This window comes from Hipposideros armiger, unplaced genomic scaffold, assembly GCF_001890085.2.
Source record: "Hipposideros armiger isolate ML-2016 unplaced genomic scaffold, ASM189008v1 scaffold_6, whole genome shotgun sequence".
Taxonomy (NCBI): Eukaryota; Metazoa; Chordata; class Mammalia; order Chiroptera; family Hipposideridae; genus Hipposideros; species Hipposideros armiger.
Genome location: NW_017731356.1, coordinates 6,212,931 through 6,232,254, shown reverse-complemented (window position 1 = coordinate 6,232,254; position 19,324 = coordinate 6,212,931). Strand labels below are relative to the sequence as shown.

The 19,324-nt window shown below is 33.9% G+C and overlaps 1 protein-coding gene across 7 annotated transcripts in view; it reads left to right on the top strand.

The window, feature by feature from the left end:
• COP1 (COP1 E3 ubiquitin ligase) overlaps nt 1–19,324 on the top strand; it is a 125,380-nt gene that overhangs the window by 48,979 nt on the left and 57,077 nt on the right. For all 7 annotated transcript variants that reach the window (XR_002124687.1, XR_002124688.1, XR_002124690.1 and 4 more), the window contains 3 exons: nt 980–1,056; nt 10,084–10,141; nt 18,013–18,127. Coding sequence is in view for 4 of the 7 variants with exons in the window: in XM_019648453.1 (XP_019503998.1) it covers nt 980–1,056; nt 10,084–10,141; nt 18,013–18,127 (250 nt within the window). In the remaining 3 variants the exon portion in view is untranslated. The remainder of the gene's footprint in view (nt 1–979; nt 1,057–10,083; nt 10,142–18,012; nt 18,128–19,324) is intronic.

The window sequence follows — 19,324 nt, the reverse complement described above, 5'->3', positions numbered from 1 at the left end:
ATTTACATTTGTCTTTTTTTTTTTTGCATTGGTGGCTTCATTAGTGATGAACAATATTTGTTGCTTCCCGCACAACATGAGCAGTGGGAGAATGAGAGGGGGCGGCGAAGGGTTAAGAAATAAAAGAAACAGCAGTCAAAAGTTAAATGAGTGTGGGGCCAAGGGTCTCCAGCCTCATGGACTAAAAGCCCTTAATGGGCCCACACACGGCTTTTATTTCTCCACCCACCTGGAAGTAGCATTGTTCTCTCCACAGTCTGCAGTCTCATTCCTGAGAATTTGCTCAAGCCAAATTACCCATGCCTGCAAGCTGCTATTACCGAGAGTCCGCCTGCAGCAATAAAGACAGATGCTCTGCCTTCACACACCCTATATGCAAATGACCCCAGGAAGATAAGATTACTGTGCCAAGGACAGATACTATCACACCTTCAGCTCACTTCCCAAGCAGGTTGAGGGAAGGAATGTAGCCACAGAGGTAGAAAACCTCCAGTCTTTTGGGGGGGCAAGTGAGGGCTCATGCCCACCTCTGTGAGCCCCGAGATTTCTCCTAATGGCCCCCACCCGACCATGCCTGTCTTAGGTTGTTCCTCCCACGAGGAATCTTACCCGTCATTGACTAACCAGCCATCCTTTGGAGCCAAACAGGGAGACAGACACAAGGTGTATGAGCACTGTCCTCAAAAGGGTCAGTTTAGGGTTAAGCACGGGGAGACAGACGGCTGCACAGCTGCGTGGCAACAAATATTAAAGAATTTCTAGTTCTTTAAGAATGTGTACCAGAGAAAAGGCTTATCTGTTTACTTTTTAGATATCCTTGCTTTTATATTCTGTGAGAGGAAGCCTTGAGAAAGTTGGATGTTGAGACAAAAAGGGACTGATAAAAATTAGGGTTGGAAAGGAATATAATGTATCTCATTTTGATGTGTATATCTTTTGTTTGAAATATCAACTATAACTCAAATAATTGTGCTTTCAGGAAATGAGTGGCTTATACTCTCCTGTCAGTGAAGATAGCACAGTGCCTCAATTTGAAGCTCCTTCTCCATCACACAGGTACAAAGCTTCAAACTTATAATTGCTTAGGAATTATGTTACAAAGTGCACATGTGGTACTAGCCCTTGGGAGTCTTTTACATGTAATGTACAAAACCCCTGAGAAATTACATTTGGTCATGATCTAGAAATGAGATTCAGATGGCTCATCTGTTTCCTTAATGTTTTGACTTTTCACATCAGGAACAGTTACTGAGTAAAATGTTGTAACATGAATTCACTGTTGGATTGAAAGTTTAGTGGATTTGTGAAATAACGATAGCTTTAAATATTTTGTGAAATAAAATCAGATGACATGAAAAATCTATCATTTGAAAACATGAAATAGTAATATTGGGGGATAATTCGATAAAGTAAAACCGTAGGCTTTTCCCATAACTTGTTGAATTTTCTTGGGCAGCTCACTTTCCCCAGATTTAAAATGAGGGCATGAAATAGAGCTGTTAGTTTAGATCTCCCTGGTATCTTTTCATAACTCCCTGTTATTAATTTAACTAAGTCTTCAATCTGTATTCTCTATTGGAGCAAGGACTACATTTGTCTTGCTCGCAACCATTTCTCTGGATTTTAGACTGATACTAGTGACTGTCCTCATTCACTAAGTATTTGTGAAATGTCTTCCAAAGTTCTATTTGATGAAGTATGTACTACCTAAAATTAGAATATGAAACTTTTTCCTTGAAATGTTGAAAGTATGAGTAATTTTACATGTTTTCACCTGCTAATCCATTTAGGATAATGGTGCAATGGAAGCTTTTCAGACAGTTTCAGGTTAACACATGAATTATCAGGCAGTGTGATGCCAGTACAAGAGATTACACTAGCTTTTTGAACTTGAGTCAGTTCAGGAAAGCTAGTGTGGGTGTGGTTTGGTATGGTATGTGGGGAAAGAGGCACGGGGGACATTCTAGTTATAGAGCATTCCTGGGATATTTGCTATTTTTCCCATTAACCATGTTATGGAGAGCCTTGTCAGTTTTACTTGATTCTGGGGTTACTTGAGCTGTGTAATTTTACAGCTTGTTTTTCTCCATACTTTATTTTCCTTAAAACACTTAGGAATGACTCAATCTGTGGGATGTTGTTATTTTTAAGCTTAGCATTCACTTTCTGATATACATGAGATCTTTATGAATGAAATATTTATCACGTGAGGGCATGCACGCAAGCAAAAATTGTCGTATCACAAAATATCCACTAATAAACTAACAATTCCTATTATTCCATCTCTGTCTGTGTGATAGTAGCATGTCTTTATATCTATTGTGTCTAGGTCTTTGTTACTCAGCCTCTCACTGATGGCTTTTATTAACATGTGACAATATAGTATTATATTCATGTAATTGGCTCTGTTTATTGAATGCCTCTGATGTGCTAGACACTGTTCTCAATGTTGAATTGAATCTAGCTGGCCAAGCCCCTGCCCTGATGGAACTTATGTTCCGGGGGGTATATGTGTGGAGGTTGGGGGAGATACTAAATAAGCAAATTTATAATGTAGTAGTACATGACAAGTAATAGTGCCTGAGGAAAAAATACAAGACATACTAGGAGTTTGCAGAGGACTCTATTTTAGTTTGGATAGGCAGGCTTCTCCTAGGAGGTGACATTTAAGCTGGCATGTGAATGAAGTATAAATACGATTGAAAGTCATGGGAGAGTTTTAAGCAGGATCTAATTTAGATTTTAAAATGTTTCCTGGGGTTTCCATGCATGGGACAGAGAAGAGTCTTATCTGTGTGCCTTTCAACCCCTTGCCATCAGAAGCCGGAGGAAAGTTAGAAAGCATTGCAGCAGTCCAGAGGAGAGGAGATGATGGCTTGGATTTGGGCTTTATTGGTGGAAGAGATGAGAAGTGGTTGTATTATAAAATAAAGTAACACATCTTGAAAAAGCTACAGGATGTCATGAAGTCTATGAAAACATTGTTGGAGAATTGCTAAAATGTAGTATGCAAAGCTATTGTTAAATGAGATTCTAGCAGACTTGCAACTTCTTAACAGCTGAAGAAGGGAAAATAGGTAAACATGATATTTTCTTCAAAAGAGTGTTTTTGATGTTTTCTTAAAACAAGGAATTTGAATATCCCTCAAGGTTTAAGAGAGACACTTGGAAAAAATTATGTAGCCCTTAAGTACTATTGGAAAATGACCCTGAAAATTAAGGTGTGAAATTGAACATGCTGGGAAGAATGTTATGTTATACTATTATATTTGATTTTTCTTTATTTTTAAGAAATAGCATATAGTTGCAATTATAATAACTTTCTTCATAATTATTAGCTTTATTATTTAAATGCCAGATAGTTTTTGTTTTTATTCTTCATTGTGATGTTTTGGTTTCTCTTTTAAGCAGGTTTACTTTTTTAAAAGCCTTTTTGTAGGTTTGTGTATTTTTTTGCTATAAGGAAGACCTTTATATGTCAAGTCATTGAATCCCTCACAGAGATTCAGGGTTTATGATTAGATTATGTGTTTAAATGAAAAGAAAAACAAAAGACAAATAATGGTATCCTCCCACTATGGGATTTTGTCTTCTATATACCATGATTAGCTGTAATTGTCATATTCTGTCTATTCTTTTCCTGCTGCTTTGTTTAGACTCAGTATCACATGGAGTCTAGCAGTGACCTTTTAACTGTCCTCTTATAGTGTGTTGCTAGAAATCTGATCATGTTTGTTTTCTGCTTAAAATCCTTCAGTAGCTTTCTATTGTATGTAAATTGATTTAGACCCAGCTCTTTTGCATGGTCTTCCGTAATCACCTGTACCCTGCCTGTTATTTTTGTTCTTTAGAATTGAATTTAACTCCCAAAACAAGATGTTAGTGTACCTGTATATATACTGTTGCTTTTGCCTAGAAACTTTTCCTAGATTCATCTCTTAAGTAGCTTCTCTCCAAGGTTAGGTGATTACAGACATATCTTAAGAAATATCTGCTACACCTTCACGGAGGACTTCTGAACATAAATGATGTTTTTTTGTATTTTAATGGTTTATTGTGTGGGAGAAGTAGTAAAACCAGTTGATTGTTTTATTGTTGGGAGTACAAGGGTTACCTGCTTTAACTCTGACCCTGTACCATGCAAAGGAGTTGAACTTGGTGTTATAGGCGATGAAGGATATTGAAGAATCTTCCAGAATTTTTAACTTGAACTAAAACAAGGAGAAACACAGAAATCAAACTTTTATAGCAATAATAGAGGGACTCTTCATACATCTGTAATTTTTTATTAAATTGATAGGTAATAGAAATGTAGCAAGTGATGAAAACCTTTTTTGAAACAGTGCAATTTCTTTTACTTATAATATTTGAAGAATTTATTCTTCAGTCACTCAACCAGTTTTTAGGGGTGTATCAGGCATGTATAAAACACTGTTTTAGGCACTGAGAATATAGTTTTGAGTATGACAGACCCTAGAATTCTGCTATCATAGTTACACAGCCTTAGGATGGAAGATAAATTAATCTGGCAAATTAATTATTCTACTTAAAATATGGTGTAAATAGACTTTCAGTTCCAAGAGTTAAAATAATCAAAATGCATTTAGCTCTAAAACGTTAGTAATTATTTTGATTAGTAGGCATTCCAGCAATTTAAAAAAACACCTTTGGGTTCTTGTTATAAACTGTAACTGTCACTGCATGGTTAAGCTATTGATAATCTGTTCCAGTTCTGAAATGTGAGGTGTGAATAGGCCAAATTTCAATGTGTGAGGTTCAATCAAGACTTATTTAAAATGCAAATTTTTGAACCCTTTCCCCAAATCTGATCATTAGGTCTGAGGTCTGAGATTCAAATGCAGGCTTTAAAAATATGTCAATACTGGTATTGTAGATAGTAAGTATGTCTGTATTACTAACGTGTTTTTAAATAAATCTCTAAATAAGATATGCTTACTTTTTTTTTCATAAAAGAAAGCTCAGATACGCAACACTAAAGTTTTATAACTAGCTTATTTCATCTTTTGGGGAGGATGGGAGTAAAGATTTCTATTTATATTACTCACTTCTGGGCTGGCTAAGTGGCTCATTTGGTTAAGAGCTCGCTCAAGAGTGTGAGCTCTGAGCAACAGCCGTTCGAGTCCCGGCCCGAGCTGAGATGCTGCTGAGCTGCCAACAGGTGGCAGGATGGCTCAGCTAAAAATATATATATATATATTACTCACTTCACTATAAAGTTGCATATCCTTTTGTAATATCTTCAGAATGGCTCAAATCAAGTTCCTGGGTACGGGAGAGCCAGAAAAGTTAAAATTAAGTCTAGAGGAGAGTTGTATTTATTTGCAAAAGTTGTAACTGCCAGAGTAACATAGCATCTGTGTATTAGATGCTGTTTTGTTATTTACACGTATTATTTCGTATAACCCTCAGAACAAATGCTGTGTAATAGGTGCTTTTTTTGTTTTTTGTTTAATCCATTTTATTTTACAGATGAGGAATTGAGTCCTACAGATGAAGTAATTTGCCCAGCATTATACAGTTAGTGCATAACCAGTATTCTAACGCAGGCATCCTTACTCTAGAGCAGCGGTTCTCAACCTGTGGGTCACGACCCCTCTGGGGGTCGAACGACCCTTTCACAGGGGTCGCCGGGTACTCGTATGTGGGCGTATCTGCATGTGGGCCTGGAGACAGATAGAGGAGCGGTGTCTCGGTTCCTAAGACCATCGAAAATATATGTTTTCCGATGGTCTTAGGCGACCCCTGTGAAAGGTTGAGAACCGCTGCTCTAGAGCCTTGGAAGGTGAAAGAATTTTGGAAATTTTCAGAGTTGAAAATAACACATTGAAAGGAAGATAAATAGGAATATTCAGTTCAAAAATGGCAGGACAATGATTCTTCAAGAAGAGAAAACATGTCACTTTGGCAGTCTTACATAAGGATCTAGAGTTGTATTGCCACAACTTAGCAGTTTGATCTTAGGCGAGCTTACTAGCTTCTGTACAGCTCAATGTTCTCATTTGTAAAGTAAGGATAATAATACCTGTCTTGACTGATAAATGTAGTAGTACATTTAAAAAAAGGAGAATAATGCCTGGCACATAGTACGCATTGAATAGATGTTTGCTGCTGTTGTTAGTAGATAGATTAGTCACATTGATTTTGGATGGTTTGTTTGAATAGTTGTGTCAAATGTTAAAGGGTATGTGAAATTAGAAAGGAAAAATCGAACACGAAGACTGATTTCTAGTATCTCTTAAGGTGTCTGCAAAATTAGGACCACAAGAATTTTGGTTAATTTAAGTAAATGGGATTTACCATTAATTTGAAATTCAGTACTTCAATTGGTTATGTAAAGAAGGTATTTGATACGCTGTTGTAGCAGAGAAAAAGTTCCATGTAAAGAAACTGACAGAAAAGCAATATTTTGAGAAAACAAGTCAATTTAACTTTGATCTCTTTATAATATTGTAACTAAGGATTATTGCTTCGGTAGAAAGGGAATAAAATAGTGACAAAATTTACTGTTTTAAAAAATTAAAACTATATTTGGTTTTAATCATTAAAATTTATAAGTCAGATTATTGTCAGGTTACATGTTAGTATGTTTTGTTTTGGGGAACTGGTTCAATAATTTTATGTAGAATACTGGAAAGCAACAACTTTTGGCTACAGCCCCGTATCATTAATTAAATGTAGTTTATTTTTCCCTGTCTTACATTCATACGAATGGAAAAAAAACAAATCATGACAGCAGTTAGTCTAATTTTATGTGTACACAGAAGTTTTCTTTTGGTCCATTCAATTCTTTTATTTATTTAAAAACCTTATATTTTCTTTATGTTCAGTCTTAAATGATCTCAGTATGCTTTATTTTGCTCACAACTTAAAATATTCTCTATAATTTGATTAATGTGTGTCAATAATTTAAATGTGAATCATCCTTTTTCAAATAAAAGTCCAGTATAAACTTAGTCACCTATTATCTTTACCAAGAATGAACTACTGCTTTCTCTCAATTATCTACCATTATAGGTAGAGCTTATATATGAAATTTACGTAAGTCTGTCTTTTAACCCTCCATTGTGCAACTGATCTCACAGATTCATTGCATACAAATTTTCAAATATCTAACAGTTAAATATCATCACTCATTGCTTCCGTATCCTCTCCCTCTCCTGTAACCTGTCGCCAGTCGTGTTTGTGACTTAGCACAATAAAGACGTATTTCATATTTGTGTGCAATGAATCCGTGAGATCAGTTGCGCCCGACAGAGGGTTAATTATGAAGTATATATCTTTGCTCCTGGAAACAAATCATTTTAGGAAGGGTGGTATGTGACATCTAGTTGCATAACTGAATGTAACTTGGGTTGACAGCTGCATAGTTTTTATTTATGTCTTTAGCTAAGCTTCTCATTGTCAACAGCAAGTACATGAGGAATTTTCTTATCACTTTATTTTCTCCATTTTGATTTAAGTATAGTATTCCTCACTCAGTTATAGTTACTACCTTGAAATTTTCTTCTTTCCCTTGTCATTTTTTGATATCCTTATTAAGTTTTTATAACTTTATTGACTTCTGTTTGAAATAGTTAATGATTCTTTTATATTTATAGAATGCTCTTTTTTCACTTTTTTCCTTAAATTATGTCTAGCATAGTGGTTCAGTGTAGGCTCTGGAACCTGACTACATGGGTTTGAATCCTAACTCTGCTGTTTATTAGCTGCTACCTTGGACCAAATACGAGTATATTACCTCTCAGTGCCTGAGTTTCCTCATTTGAGAAATGGGAATGGAAATAGTATCTACCTTAGAGTTATGAGGTTTAAATTATTTAGGTCAGTGTCTAGTGCATAATAAATGGTTAATAAATCATAGCTATTGCTATTATTGTAGTTATTACCATTTGGTGATTATGGATAAGTCAGAGCTAAGAAGTTAGTGTGACACCCAGCTACAAAGTCAAGAGGACCCAGCTCAGTCAGTACTTTTCTAATCATGTTACTTCTCTCTCTCTCTCTCTCTCTCTCTCTCTCTCTCTCTCTCTCNCTCACACACACACACACACACACACACACACACACAGAGACACTTAAAAGGCTGAATTAGAGAGGTTTATTTTTCAGATTTCTTCTGTTACAGTCCTGTGTGTATTAATAAATGTTTCTTAGTAAATAAGATTAAAGTCTGATATAAAATAAATTTCGAACTCTGCAGATAATACTAGTAAAATACCAATTAAAGCTTGTAATTTCAATATCTTCAGCAAATTGATGAGTATTTCTTACCATGTATTTGAAATGTTATTTCATTATACACACTAATATATAAATATCATTTCTAAGGCTTGTAGTAAAAAAAATCTGAATTATAACAGCATAAAAATCATATCTACAAATTGATCTGTTCTATTGACCTCTAAATATGCAGCTACATAATTTTATTAATGTTTATACAGATGCTAGGGGATTAAGTTTTATTAGTAAAAGTAGCAGAGATTTTTGAATGCGTGGCATTTCCTCATTTATAGCCCCATTAGTCCCTGGATGGAGTTACTGAGAACAGCATGTGATTTTGTCATACATACCAGTATATGACTCTGTGCAAGGGAGGTGAGCATCGGTTATATTTCATCAGAGAAACCCATTATAAGAGTGTGCTAATTCTTTAATTTGCAGTGCAAGTGCTTAGAAGGCCCTTTCTTCTATAACTGAACCTTACTATTGAAACAGTCAAGAATACAGTGAATTAAGATCTGTTGATAGGTGTTACTTTCTTAAGACTATTTGAGGACAATTCCATCAGATTTATTATATTTTTGAAAACCTGAGGTTGAATGTTATTGATTAGTTTTATTAATACAGGGTAAAAATTTATTGAACTTCTACCATTTTTTGGCATTGTACTGAGAACTTCACACACTAATTTAAATCTCATACCTCTCTGACGTGTCTTTCTCATTTAATAGATGGGGAAACTAGAGGCCAAATAATATTGGTAACTTGCCCAGTCATTTAGCTGCTAAGGGGTGAAATTCAAACCCACTCTGTGCGTTTAAGAATGCCTTTTATGTTATAACCTCTGAGGTTATTTGGGTACTAAAGTAAAATAATGATTATCTGTATTTTTGTAGAGAGAATCATTTTAATTAGTACCCTCAATTGCTTGACTTTATTAGGGTAGACAAGAATATAAACATTTTTATAGTAGAAATAGGGGAAAAGAGTTTTACAAAATGTAAATAACTGTTGGTTTATCATGTTATGCCATTTTCAGATGTTAATAGTCTTCATAGGCCAATTTTTTTTATTTAAAAATGGAAAGGAGATAGGAGTGATGAAGTGATAAGATAGAACTAATAGGAAGAAAAAGATAGTCTGGACTTCTAGAGGTTTTTCTAGGGTTAAGAAGAAGAATGTGTACAGAGCATAAATATAACCAAATAAAAAGAACCAATACAGAAAGCAAATTATGTTTGATCAGGGCAGAGGAAACTGATATATAGGTTTTGGATTATGAAAGAAAGATTATTGGTATTTTAGTGTTTATTCCATTCCATTGATAGTTTTCTTTTGCATGAGATGATTATCGCTATCTATAACATTTTGGAGCTGGAAGGGACTCTAGATAATCTAGACATAAGCTAGGCCCCACTCATCTCACTTTGCAGATAGGAAACGGAGTGGTTTTAAGGTACTTGTCCAAAGGCACATAGCTCTTTAGTGCATAGTGGATCTGTTAACCATAGCTTTTAATTGCATGTTTACACTCTTTTCCCCAAATAGGGTTCCAGGCAACTTATTAACCTATCTGAAAATGAACCTGAAGCAAATACATCTGTGTATACACCTGTCTTGTGATTATTTTTCTACTGACATTCTTTCATGGTGTTTAAATATTTGATGATTTTTTTGTTTATGGGTTATGCATTCATTTGATGTCTAATTATTGGCAATAAATATTTTTTTGCTTAGAAATTAGAAACATTGGATTTATCTATGGTGTATTTTAGATTTGCTTTTCCTGTTGCTAAAATAATGTAAACGCTGAAATCCCATTTTTCTCTCTTCATTTTTCAGTAGTATTATTGATTCCACAGAATACAGCCAACCTCCAGGTTTCAGTGGCAGCTCTCAGGTAAATGATAAAGTTAATAGTATGTTTTAGTACCATGAATATAAGCATCTGAGTTGTAAAATTATGGAATGACCTGTCATAATGACAGCTGTTTTGAATGCAATGGCATTGATTAGGACTCGAATAGCTCTGATGCATCATCAGGTATTTATTTGCTCATCAATGATGAGTTGAAAAAAATTTTTTTTAACATACTGGTAACGGTAACATCATATCTTGAAAGGAAGGAAATACTGTAAGGAAATTATGAAAATCAGTGCACTGTTTATCTCAGGGATAAGAAAGTTATAATCTGTTGATGACTTACTCATGATTATGTTGAAATGTTAAGCTTTTCTGTGAAAAGTAAACTACAGGTTTGAGTAAAATAGATTCTAGCTTCACCTCTCATCTAATTAATTGTATGTTTATTTTGACTTTTACTCTCTTTATCTGTGATTTGGAGATATCCTTTATCCAGATTGTCCAAATGTTAACATTTGATCACATTTGCTTTATCATTCTAATTCTGTCTCTCTTTTATATATACACACATGTAATTTTTTGTCTGAATTATTTGAATAAGGTAAAGACATTATGTTCCTTTTCAGTGGTTCTCAACCTGTGGGTCGCGACCCCTTTTGGGGGTCAAACGACCCTTTCACAGGGGTCGCTTAAGACCATAAGAAAACAAAGTTATTTACATGACGATTCATAACAGTAGCAAAATTACAGTTATAGAGTAGCAACAAAAATAATTTTATGGTTGGGGGTCACCACAACATGAGGAACTGTATTAAGGGGTAGCGGCATTAGGAAGGTTGAGAACCGCTGCTTTACCTCTACTTACTTCAGTGTGTGTTTCCTTCAAAACAAGGCTAATATTATCTTACGTAATCACAACCTAATTTTAAAATTCAAGTAATTAACATTGTTATAGCAGTATTATCTAATTCCTACACCTTATTCATATTTTACAAATTGCCATAATATTGTCCTTTATAGCAAAAGGAGAAAAATGAGGCATTTTTTAATGCATGTTCATTTGTATATTCACTTAATGTGATAGTGCAGTTATTTTCATCACAGTGAAAAGACAGTTCTTTTGGATGACACAGCTTTTGTTTGTACTTTTCCCACTACTTAGATGACTACTTCTATTACCTTTATAGTTAGTTTGTGTAACTACTCTGCAGTTCTTATCTTATTTTTGTAGGTATGCATGTATTTGGCCTATTCTTTTTTAATAGTAAGTTCATAGATTTGTGTATATCTTTTTTTTTGGCCTATTTTTTTATAGTAAGTTCATAGATTTGTTTGTATGTATTTCTGAACAGCCATGAAAACAAGATTTGAGTGTAAGCATTGGAATTTATATAAAGTAAAACTGTTAGAAATGTTTAAAAAATTGAGACTTAAACATGGTGGGAGATTTTAAAATATAACTCAAGAAGTAATTAAAGTAGTAATAATAGCAGTTAGGTAACATTTATTTTGTACTTGCTATTCATTGACACTGCTCAAAGTACTTTACATGTATTATTTAATTGTTAGAACTCACTATGACATAAGTACTATTACTGTTATTTTTTATTTTATTGAGAAGTAAACTGGGGCACAGAGAAGTTAAAGAGGTTGCCCAAGGTAATAAAACCTGTGCTTTTAAATACTCATTTATCCAACCAGCAGGTTTTTTTGAGTACCCACTATTTACCAGGCACTATTTTAGACTTTGGGGATACATTATGGGGGGGAGAGGGGAAAGACAATAACCCCTGCTGTAATGAAGCTTTCAGTCTAGGTGGAGAGTTACTAACAATAATAAAAATAGATTACCTTTAAATAAAGAGGTGAGGGAGCAAGCCGAGAGTATTATTTCTGGGAAGAAGTTCTAGGCAGAGGGATAACGAGTGAAGAAGCCCTGAGGTAGGAGCATGCCTGACCTAGTCCAGAAGTCCAGTGTGGCTGGAGAGGAGTGAGCAAGGGGGAGAAAAGTAGAAATGAGGTAAAAATCTAACAGGCTACTTGGTGCACGACTTTCTTACGCCATTAGAAAGACTTAAGGTTTTTCATTGAATGAGATCAGTTAAACTTGGTTTAATAGTACTTGCCTTACTTTATACTTTGCATCAAAGGGTATACATAATTGACACTAGTCCTGGAGCATTTAGAAAAATGGATTGACTACATTCTCTATATCAGAACCCCAAATAAATATTTAGACACAGGTAACATGGATGAGAGCAAACTAAAGACTCTTCTGAATACCTTTGTATCAAAGAATAGTTCTAGATGCTGCTACAAACAATTAAAAAATAATGCAGTGAAAATATTGCATTTCAAAATTTATGAAATTTCTCAGAATTGTTCTCAAGAATTTATATCATTAAATGGATTATAAGAATGAAAGTAAGTGAACTAGGCATTCAACTCAAGAAGCTGGGAAAGACTTATGTATATTAAAACATTTTAATATACAATTGAAATTGGCTATTATATGGAGCAGATTAAAATAATTTCGTTGCTGATGCAGACATAAAAATGACAGTCTTAATGAAATTTATGATTTTCAAGAAAAAATAAAATATTAAATAGATTAAAACAATTGTAGAACAATTTAAGTAGACCAAGTATCATAACTATTAATTTAATGCAATTCCAGTAAAAAGCCTCATGAATATTTTTTAAGGGATTGCAGAGAGTATGACCAAACTGACTTTAATTCATTGGTAGAATGAATGATTCAGAGGTATAATAACTACAATGACATTTACCCAATAAGTTATTAAAATGTATTCTAAGGCTGCTATAACAAAAGGACCACAATAAAAACTTAAAAGCCAACTGGAAGCTAAGAGTTTAGCTTGTGATGAAGGTAGTCCATGCAGATCAATGGTGAAAGGGGAGATTAGTATAAATGGTGTTGTGATACCAGGAAACCATTTATAGGAAATTTAGCTCTCTATTTTATCATGTATAGTAAGAGTCCAGATCAGCTATATAATGGTTTCAATAATAATATAACTATGGAAATTAAGAAAGAAGCTTATATATAAGAAAGCGCCATAAGCAAAATTTTAAACCCAAACTAGGAAAGGTATCATAAGCCTGATAATAGGTAGTTGTTTTAATGCTTCAAAATTAAATACAAAAAAGCTTTTTATATAAGTTTCATATTTTTAATGAAAGTTCCAAGTGAAGTGAAATAAAATAGCCAAAGCATTCTTGAGAAAGAATAACAAAGATGGAGGCATCACGCTTCCTGATTTCAAACTACATTACAAAGCTACAGTAATCAGAACAATGTGATATTGGTATAAAAACAGACACATCGATCAATAGAACAGAATTGAGTCCAGAATTGAACCCACACATATATGGTTAATTAATTTATGACAGAGGAGCCAAGGATATGCAATGGAGGAAGGACAATCTCTTTAGTAACTGGTGTGGGAAAACTGGCCACATGCATAAGAATGAACTGGACCACTATCTTACACCATACTCGAAAATTAACTCAAAACGGATTAAAGACTTGAATTTAAGACCTGAAACCATAAAACTCCCAGAACAAAACATAGTTAATAAGTTCCTTGACATTGGTCTTGGTGATGATTTTTTGTATTTGACACTAAAAGCACATGGATACAGAAGATGTAGTGTGTATACACACACACACACACACACACACACACAGAGGCATATTAATAATTCAGCATAAGAAAGAAAATCTTAACACTTGCATCATGGATGGACCTTGAGGTCATTATGCTAAGTGAAACAAGTTGGACAATGAAATAACTGTAAAATCGCATGTATATGTGGAATCCTAAAAACAACACAAAAAAACCCCAGATAATATTGGGTTGTCAGAAAAGTCATGATGCATTTTTGCAACAAAACTTATAGAAAGTACGTCATGACTTTTCCGACAACCCAATAGATTGGTGGTTGCCAGAGGCGTGAGTTGCCAGGTGGGCAAAATGGGTGAAGGGGATCAAAAGGTACAAACTTCCAGTTACAAGTAAGTTGTGGGGATGTAATGCACAGCATGGTAACTATAGTTAATAACATTGAATTGCATATTTGAAAGTTGCTAAGAGGGTAGACCTAAAGACTCATCACAAGAAAAAAAAATTTATAACTGTATGATGACAGATGTTAACTAGTTATTGTGGTCCTCATTTCACAATATATACAAATATTGAATCATTGTGTTACACACCTAAAACTAATATAATTTTATGTCAATTATACCTCAATTTTTTTTTAAAAAGTACCAAGAGTATTCTTGAGGGAAACTAACTTTTATAAAATGTATTTTTTATTATTATTATTATTATTATTATTATTATTATTATTATTATTACAAGTAATGGTGAAGAATATAATGTTTACCAGTGGTCTTGGTGCCATTTCCTTGATTTGTGCTCAGAGTCCAGCAATTTTATACAGACTTTGCTTTTACATCACATGTACATACAGAAGGACAATGAAAACAGCATATATAACCTCTTACTATATTTATAAACATACTTTTGATCTCACAGATATCCTGCAAGGGTCTGAGAGACAAGTGCCTAAGGACCACACTTTGGGGACCATGCTTTGATGCTTTGAGAATCACTGTTCTAAATTATTCAGCTTTCCCTTTAATACCATTCATTAATCTGTTTTTATGAAAATGTATGTTTAACAGTTAATTTGTTTTATTATTTTGCACTTGGTCCTTGATCCTATAATGATTACTTACTGTGTAAATAGTTAAGTTTTAATTCTGCATTGTTTCATTTATGAAATTAGTTTGGAAGGAAGTGGGTATTTATATATTAAAAAATTGGTAAATTTCAGTTAACCATACAGCACACTTTCAGCTTCATTTAGAGTAGGGCTCTCTTAGTGGAATTGATAGGGCGCTGTGCTATGGTAACAGTTATTTCTTTCATTGTATAAACATGGATTTCATTTATTGTTTGATGATGGCATTGCTTTTGTATTCTTGGTCATTTAAGTATGTGAAATGAAGTATTTAGTTCTGAGTGCTTCTTTTTTTATTTTCAATTTAATTCCATTGAGAATCAATTTTTTGTTATTTTATAAAGATTTTTCGTAATTTACAGGCTAACACTACATGATCATTTTGTATAACTCTCAAGCTTAATTTGCTCTGTTACCTTTATAGTATGTTATACACTTTTTAACATTATATGAGTTTTTTACTTCCTCAGTTACCCAATAAGATATTTACATACTTCTGTTTTTGCTGTGGTGAAATTTAATTATTTTTCAGTTTGGTAAGTATGGCCATTTTTCTTTAGAGCTAATCTAGATAAACAAATGATGAAGCTTTCCTTTTGATTTCTAGCCGTATTTATATCCTACCTATAAGTTATAGAGCTTACCCTGAGTTTATGTTGCGTCCAGTTGGCCTTGTGGGTTATCTACAACCAATTTATATTCTCAAAACACTTATCACTTCACAGTTAGCATATTTCTGTTCATTTATATTAATGTTATTTGTTAATTTAATAATGGAAGTGTATGGCAATGAGCCAAGTGATACGTATTTACCAACAGTTATGAGGCAGCCTAGTTCTAAACGGATTAAAAAGGAATTACACTGAATAAATAAATACAAGAAAAGCTTAGAATAAATATTAGCAAAATAATTGTTAAGGGGAAATTTGCTATAAAATCTGAAAGCGAAAACAAGCCGTGTTTTTGACTACTTCTTGTTTGTTTTGTATGTCATCTTCCGATATTTGTTATTGTAATCATTCTCAAATTTCAGACTATGAAGTCATTTCTGTTTCTCCATGGAGCTAAATCCTTTTTAGAAAACAGGGTTACTGGTTTGATTCTCAGCCTGAGCTGAGCTGCCGCTGGGTGACCAACAGGTGGCAGGATGGCTCAGCTTAAAAAATATATATATATTGTATTCAGGATATGAATAATTTGTTTCTTATATGTTATTTATGGATTATGATCTTCAACAGAATTTCTGTGTATTCAGTTCTGGAAAATTGTCAACATCAATTTTTTAAATATTCTTCAGTCTGTTTTGCTCTCTGGGTCTCCAAGTATTTAAGTCTTATTCTATCTTTTATGTCTCTTATCCTCTTCTTTCTAATTTTCTGTCTTCTTGACTTTTAATTTTTATTCTGGGTAGTTCTTTCTGATTCATCTTCCAGCTTGCAAATTCCCTTTTCAGTCTCCAGGTCTCAGTGCTAGCAGCTGTTCTTCTGTAGGTATTGTCCTCATCCTCTTTCCTCTTGTCTGCGCCCTTGTATTATGTCTACCATCACCTCTGAGTTCGCCTTCCTGTTTAGTTTTTTATCTGTTGTCTTTGGAAATTGTATTACTTTCTTCTGATCCAAGCACTGCTTTAAAATATGATTGTTACCTACCATCTAGTTTTAGCAGGGGTTTCCTTTAGTGTTTCATTCGTGGTAGTGCCTTAATATTTTTGACAATACATTTGTGGTGTAGTTATTGGTGAACTTGTGCCATCTCAAGATCTCATTATGTGTCTTATCTCTGTATCTATTTATATGTGTCAAGCATAATAGATAATCATTTGTGGAAAAATTGTTTTATCCTTTCAATTAGCGTGATATATAGGTAATATTATGTACAGTTAACCCTTGAATAACATGGGGGCACACATATTTTATATGTTGTATGTATAATATACTGTATTTTTACAATAAAGTAAGCTAGAAAAAAATGTTATTAAGAAAATCATAAGGAAAGTACATTTACAGTATTTACTGAAAATATTCTGTGTATAAGTAGACTCACGCAGTTCAAACGTATGTTTTTCAAGAGTCAACTGTATTTTGTGTATTTTTTGTTTGTTTTTTGGTTTGGGGTGGTTTTCTGGGTTTTTTATGGTATTTTAATTTTTTTTATGATTGATTTGCCAATGTAGTTCAGGTTTGTTGTCTTTGTCTATACATATATATCTGATTTAATAATTCTGATCTTCTAAAGTGTAAATCAGACTATTTAGTGCATACATATTACTACCCCTTAATCTAAAAATCAATTTTAACTTAAATACATATTTTGTACAGTCAAAAACCATTCTTGTTTTTCAAAAGGTACAAGACAACAATATAGGGATGATGGAAAAGGTGTGTTTTTTTTTTATTTTGAGAAAAGAAAGGAAAGGAAAGGTTCAGCATGTATGTTACAAAAATGATAGCAAATGGAACTACCTAGCACAGCCAAATCAACCATCAAATAAAAAGTCCCCAGTGGTGGGGGTCACCAGAGCCCAAGGGGGCTCAGTCTCCTGCAGTTTAGAAACGAGGGGAAGGGATTAGGAAAAGAACAGACAGGTACATGCATTTCTTTCCTCCCTCCCTATAAATTCAAGATTTCACACAGAGCTTTGGTTTCTAGCAGTAAATGTGGAGTTACATTTGTCCTTCTCCTATTAAACAACCTTGTGGCTACTTTGACATGTTTCTTGCACCTGCATAAAAGTTCCTGAGTAGTGACTTAGATATATATTCATCTTCCCTTTCTTGGTCTCCCATCCCCACTTTCAAAATGGAAGGAAAATGTAGTTTTCTTTTGATAATTGTTTTCTAACAATTTCTACATATTAAAATTCTGAATTTTAGAATGGCAGTTATGATGGATTCTATCTTCATTTTCTTTGGAGAGTTGAAAGAACCTTCTCATTTTATTCTTGTAGAATTGGCCTTTAGAGCCTATTTTCACTTTAAAACAAAAACTGGAAAGTGTGGTGTAAGAACTATGGGTTTTTACCATTTGTAATTATGTTAATAGGATGAACTTTTGCAATTAGACATGCAAGCGTTTGGATATTCTGAGTATGGTTTGTTCTGAGTTATAAGTATCTTTTTTTGTTATCACCTTAGACAAAGAAACAACCTTGGTATAACAGCACATTAGCATCAAGACGGAAACGACTCACTGCTCATTTTGAAGACTTAGAGCAATGTTACTTTTCTACAAGGATGTCTCGTATCTCAGGTACATATTCAGGACTTCTCAAAACATCTCACATTTGTATTTCAGATCCATTTCTAGCTGCTTCTGCTGGATTTATGGAAAGTCCTATTCGTAAAGCAAGTGTGTGTGTTTCGGCATAGTCCACCAAGCACTGTGGAGGTTCTTAGAGATCTCAGAACATCGCTTCCCCATAGCGGTTTTTGTTCATTTTGTATTGGAGAATTTTTTATCTTTATATAGTGAGCTATCTAAAGTAAAAAAAAATCAGCCATGAATATGTAGCTAGCAAAATTAAGCTCCATTCATTTGCCTTCTGTTCAACATTTACCAAGTTTTAAGCACTGTCCTCTGTGCTAAGAATAAAAAGATGTAAGAACTGGTTCTTATTGTCAATGAGTATTATAAATTTAGTGGGAGACAGCCACAGGTAAATGATTCTATGTGATATTGTATGTTATATAATTACGCTAAGGGGATTATAAGAATAAAGGAGAACATTGACTAATAGCTGGGATTGAAAAAGCCAGGCCAGGTTGAAACTTGGACATGTAAGAGGGAATTATCACTGAGGGAATTCAGAAGAGTTGTGTTTAATCAAGTGTAGTATTAACTAAAAAAGTTAAGTAGAAACATGGTTGGAGGAAATAACTTATGTACAGACATGGATGGGAGAGTATAGGACATTTTTTTTTTTCTTTTTGTTAGCCCACTGATCTTTAGCGTTTCTCAGCATCTTTGCTTACCAATGAAGTTGGGACACTGATAACAACTGTAGACGTTTCTTTGTTGTTCGTTTGTTTTTAGGGTTTCCTTTTAGTTAGTTTTTTTTTTTTAAGTTTTTAGGTGATGCATGTAATTTACAATGCTTAGTGTAAGTTGGGTGCTCAGTCAGTTCATGTCATTAGTAGTACACGTGCTCAAAATGAGGGCCATCAATGGAAAAAATGTCTGATATTGTTAAAATTTAGGGCTTGGTTTCCTCTTGAATAGGCATGTTTGTATTATAATCTACACATTGCTTAGATCCTTTGAACAAATCTGCCTCAGGATTGGTGGTGGAGAAAAAATACATGTTAGGGTTACATAGAATTTTTTCTATGAAGACTAGGAGAAAGCCAAGTTTTGCTGATAAGTGTATTTGAAATTAATCAACAGGTTATTATACAGATGGAATGCTTTCATTTCATTGCCTGGGAATCCATCTTTCTTATAAGCCTC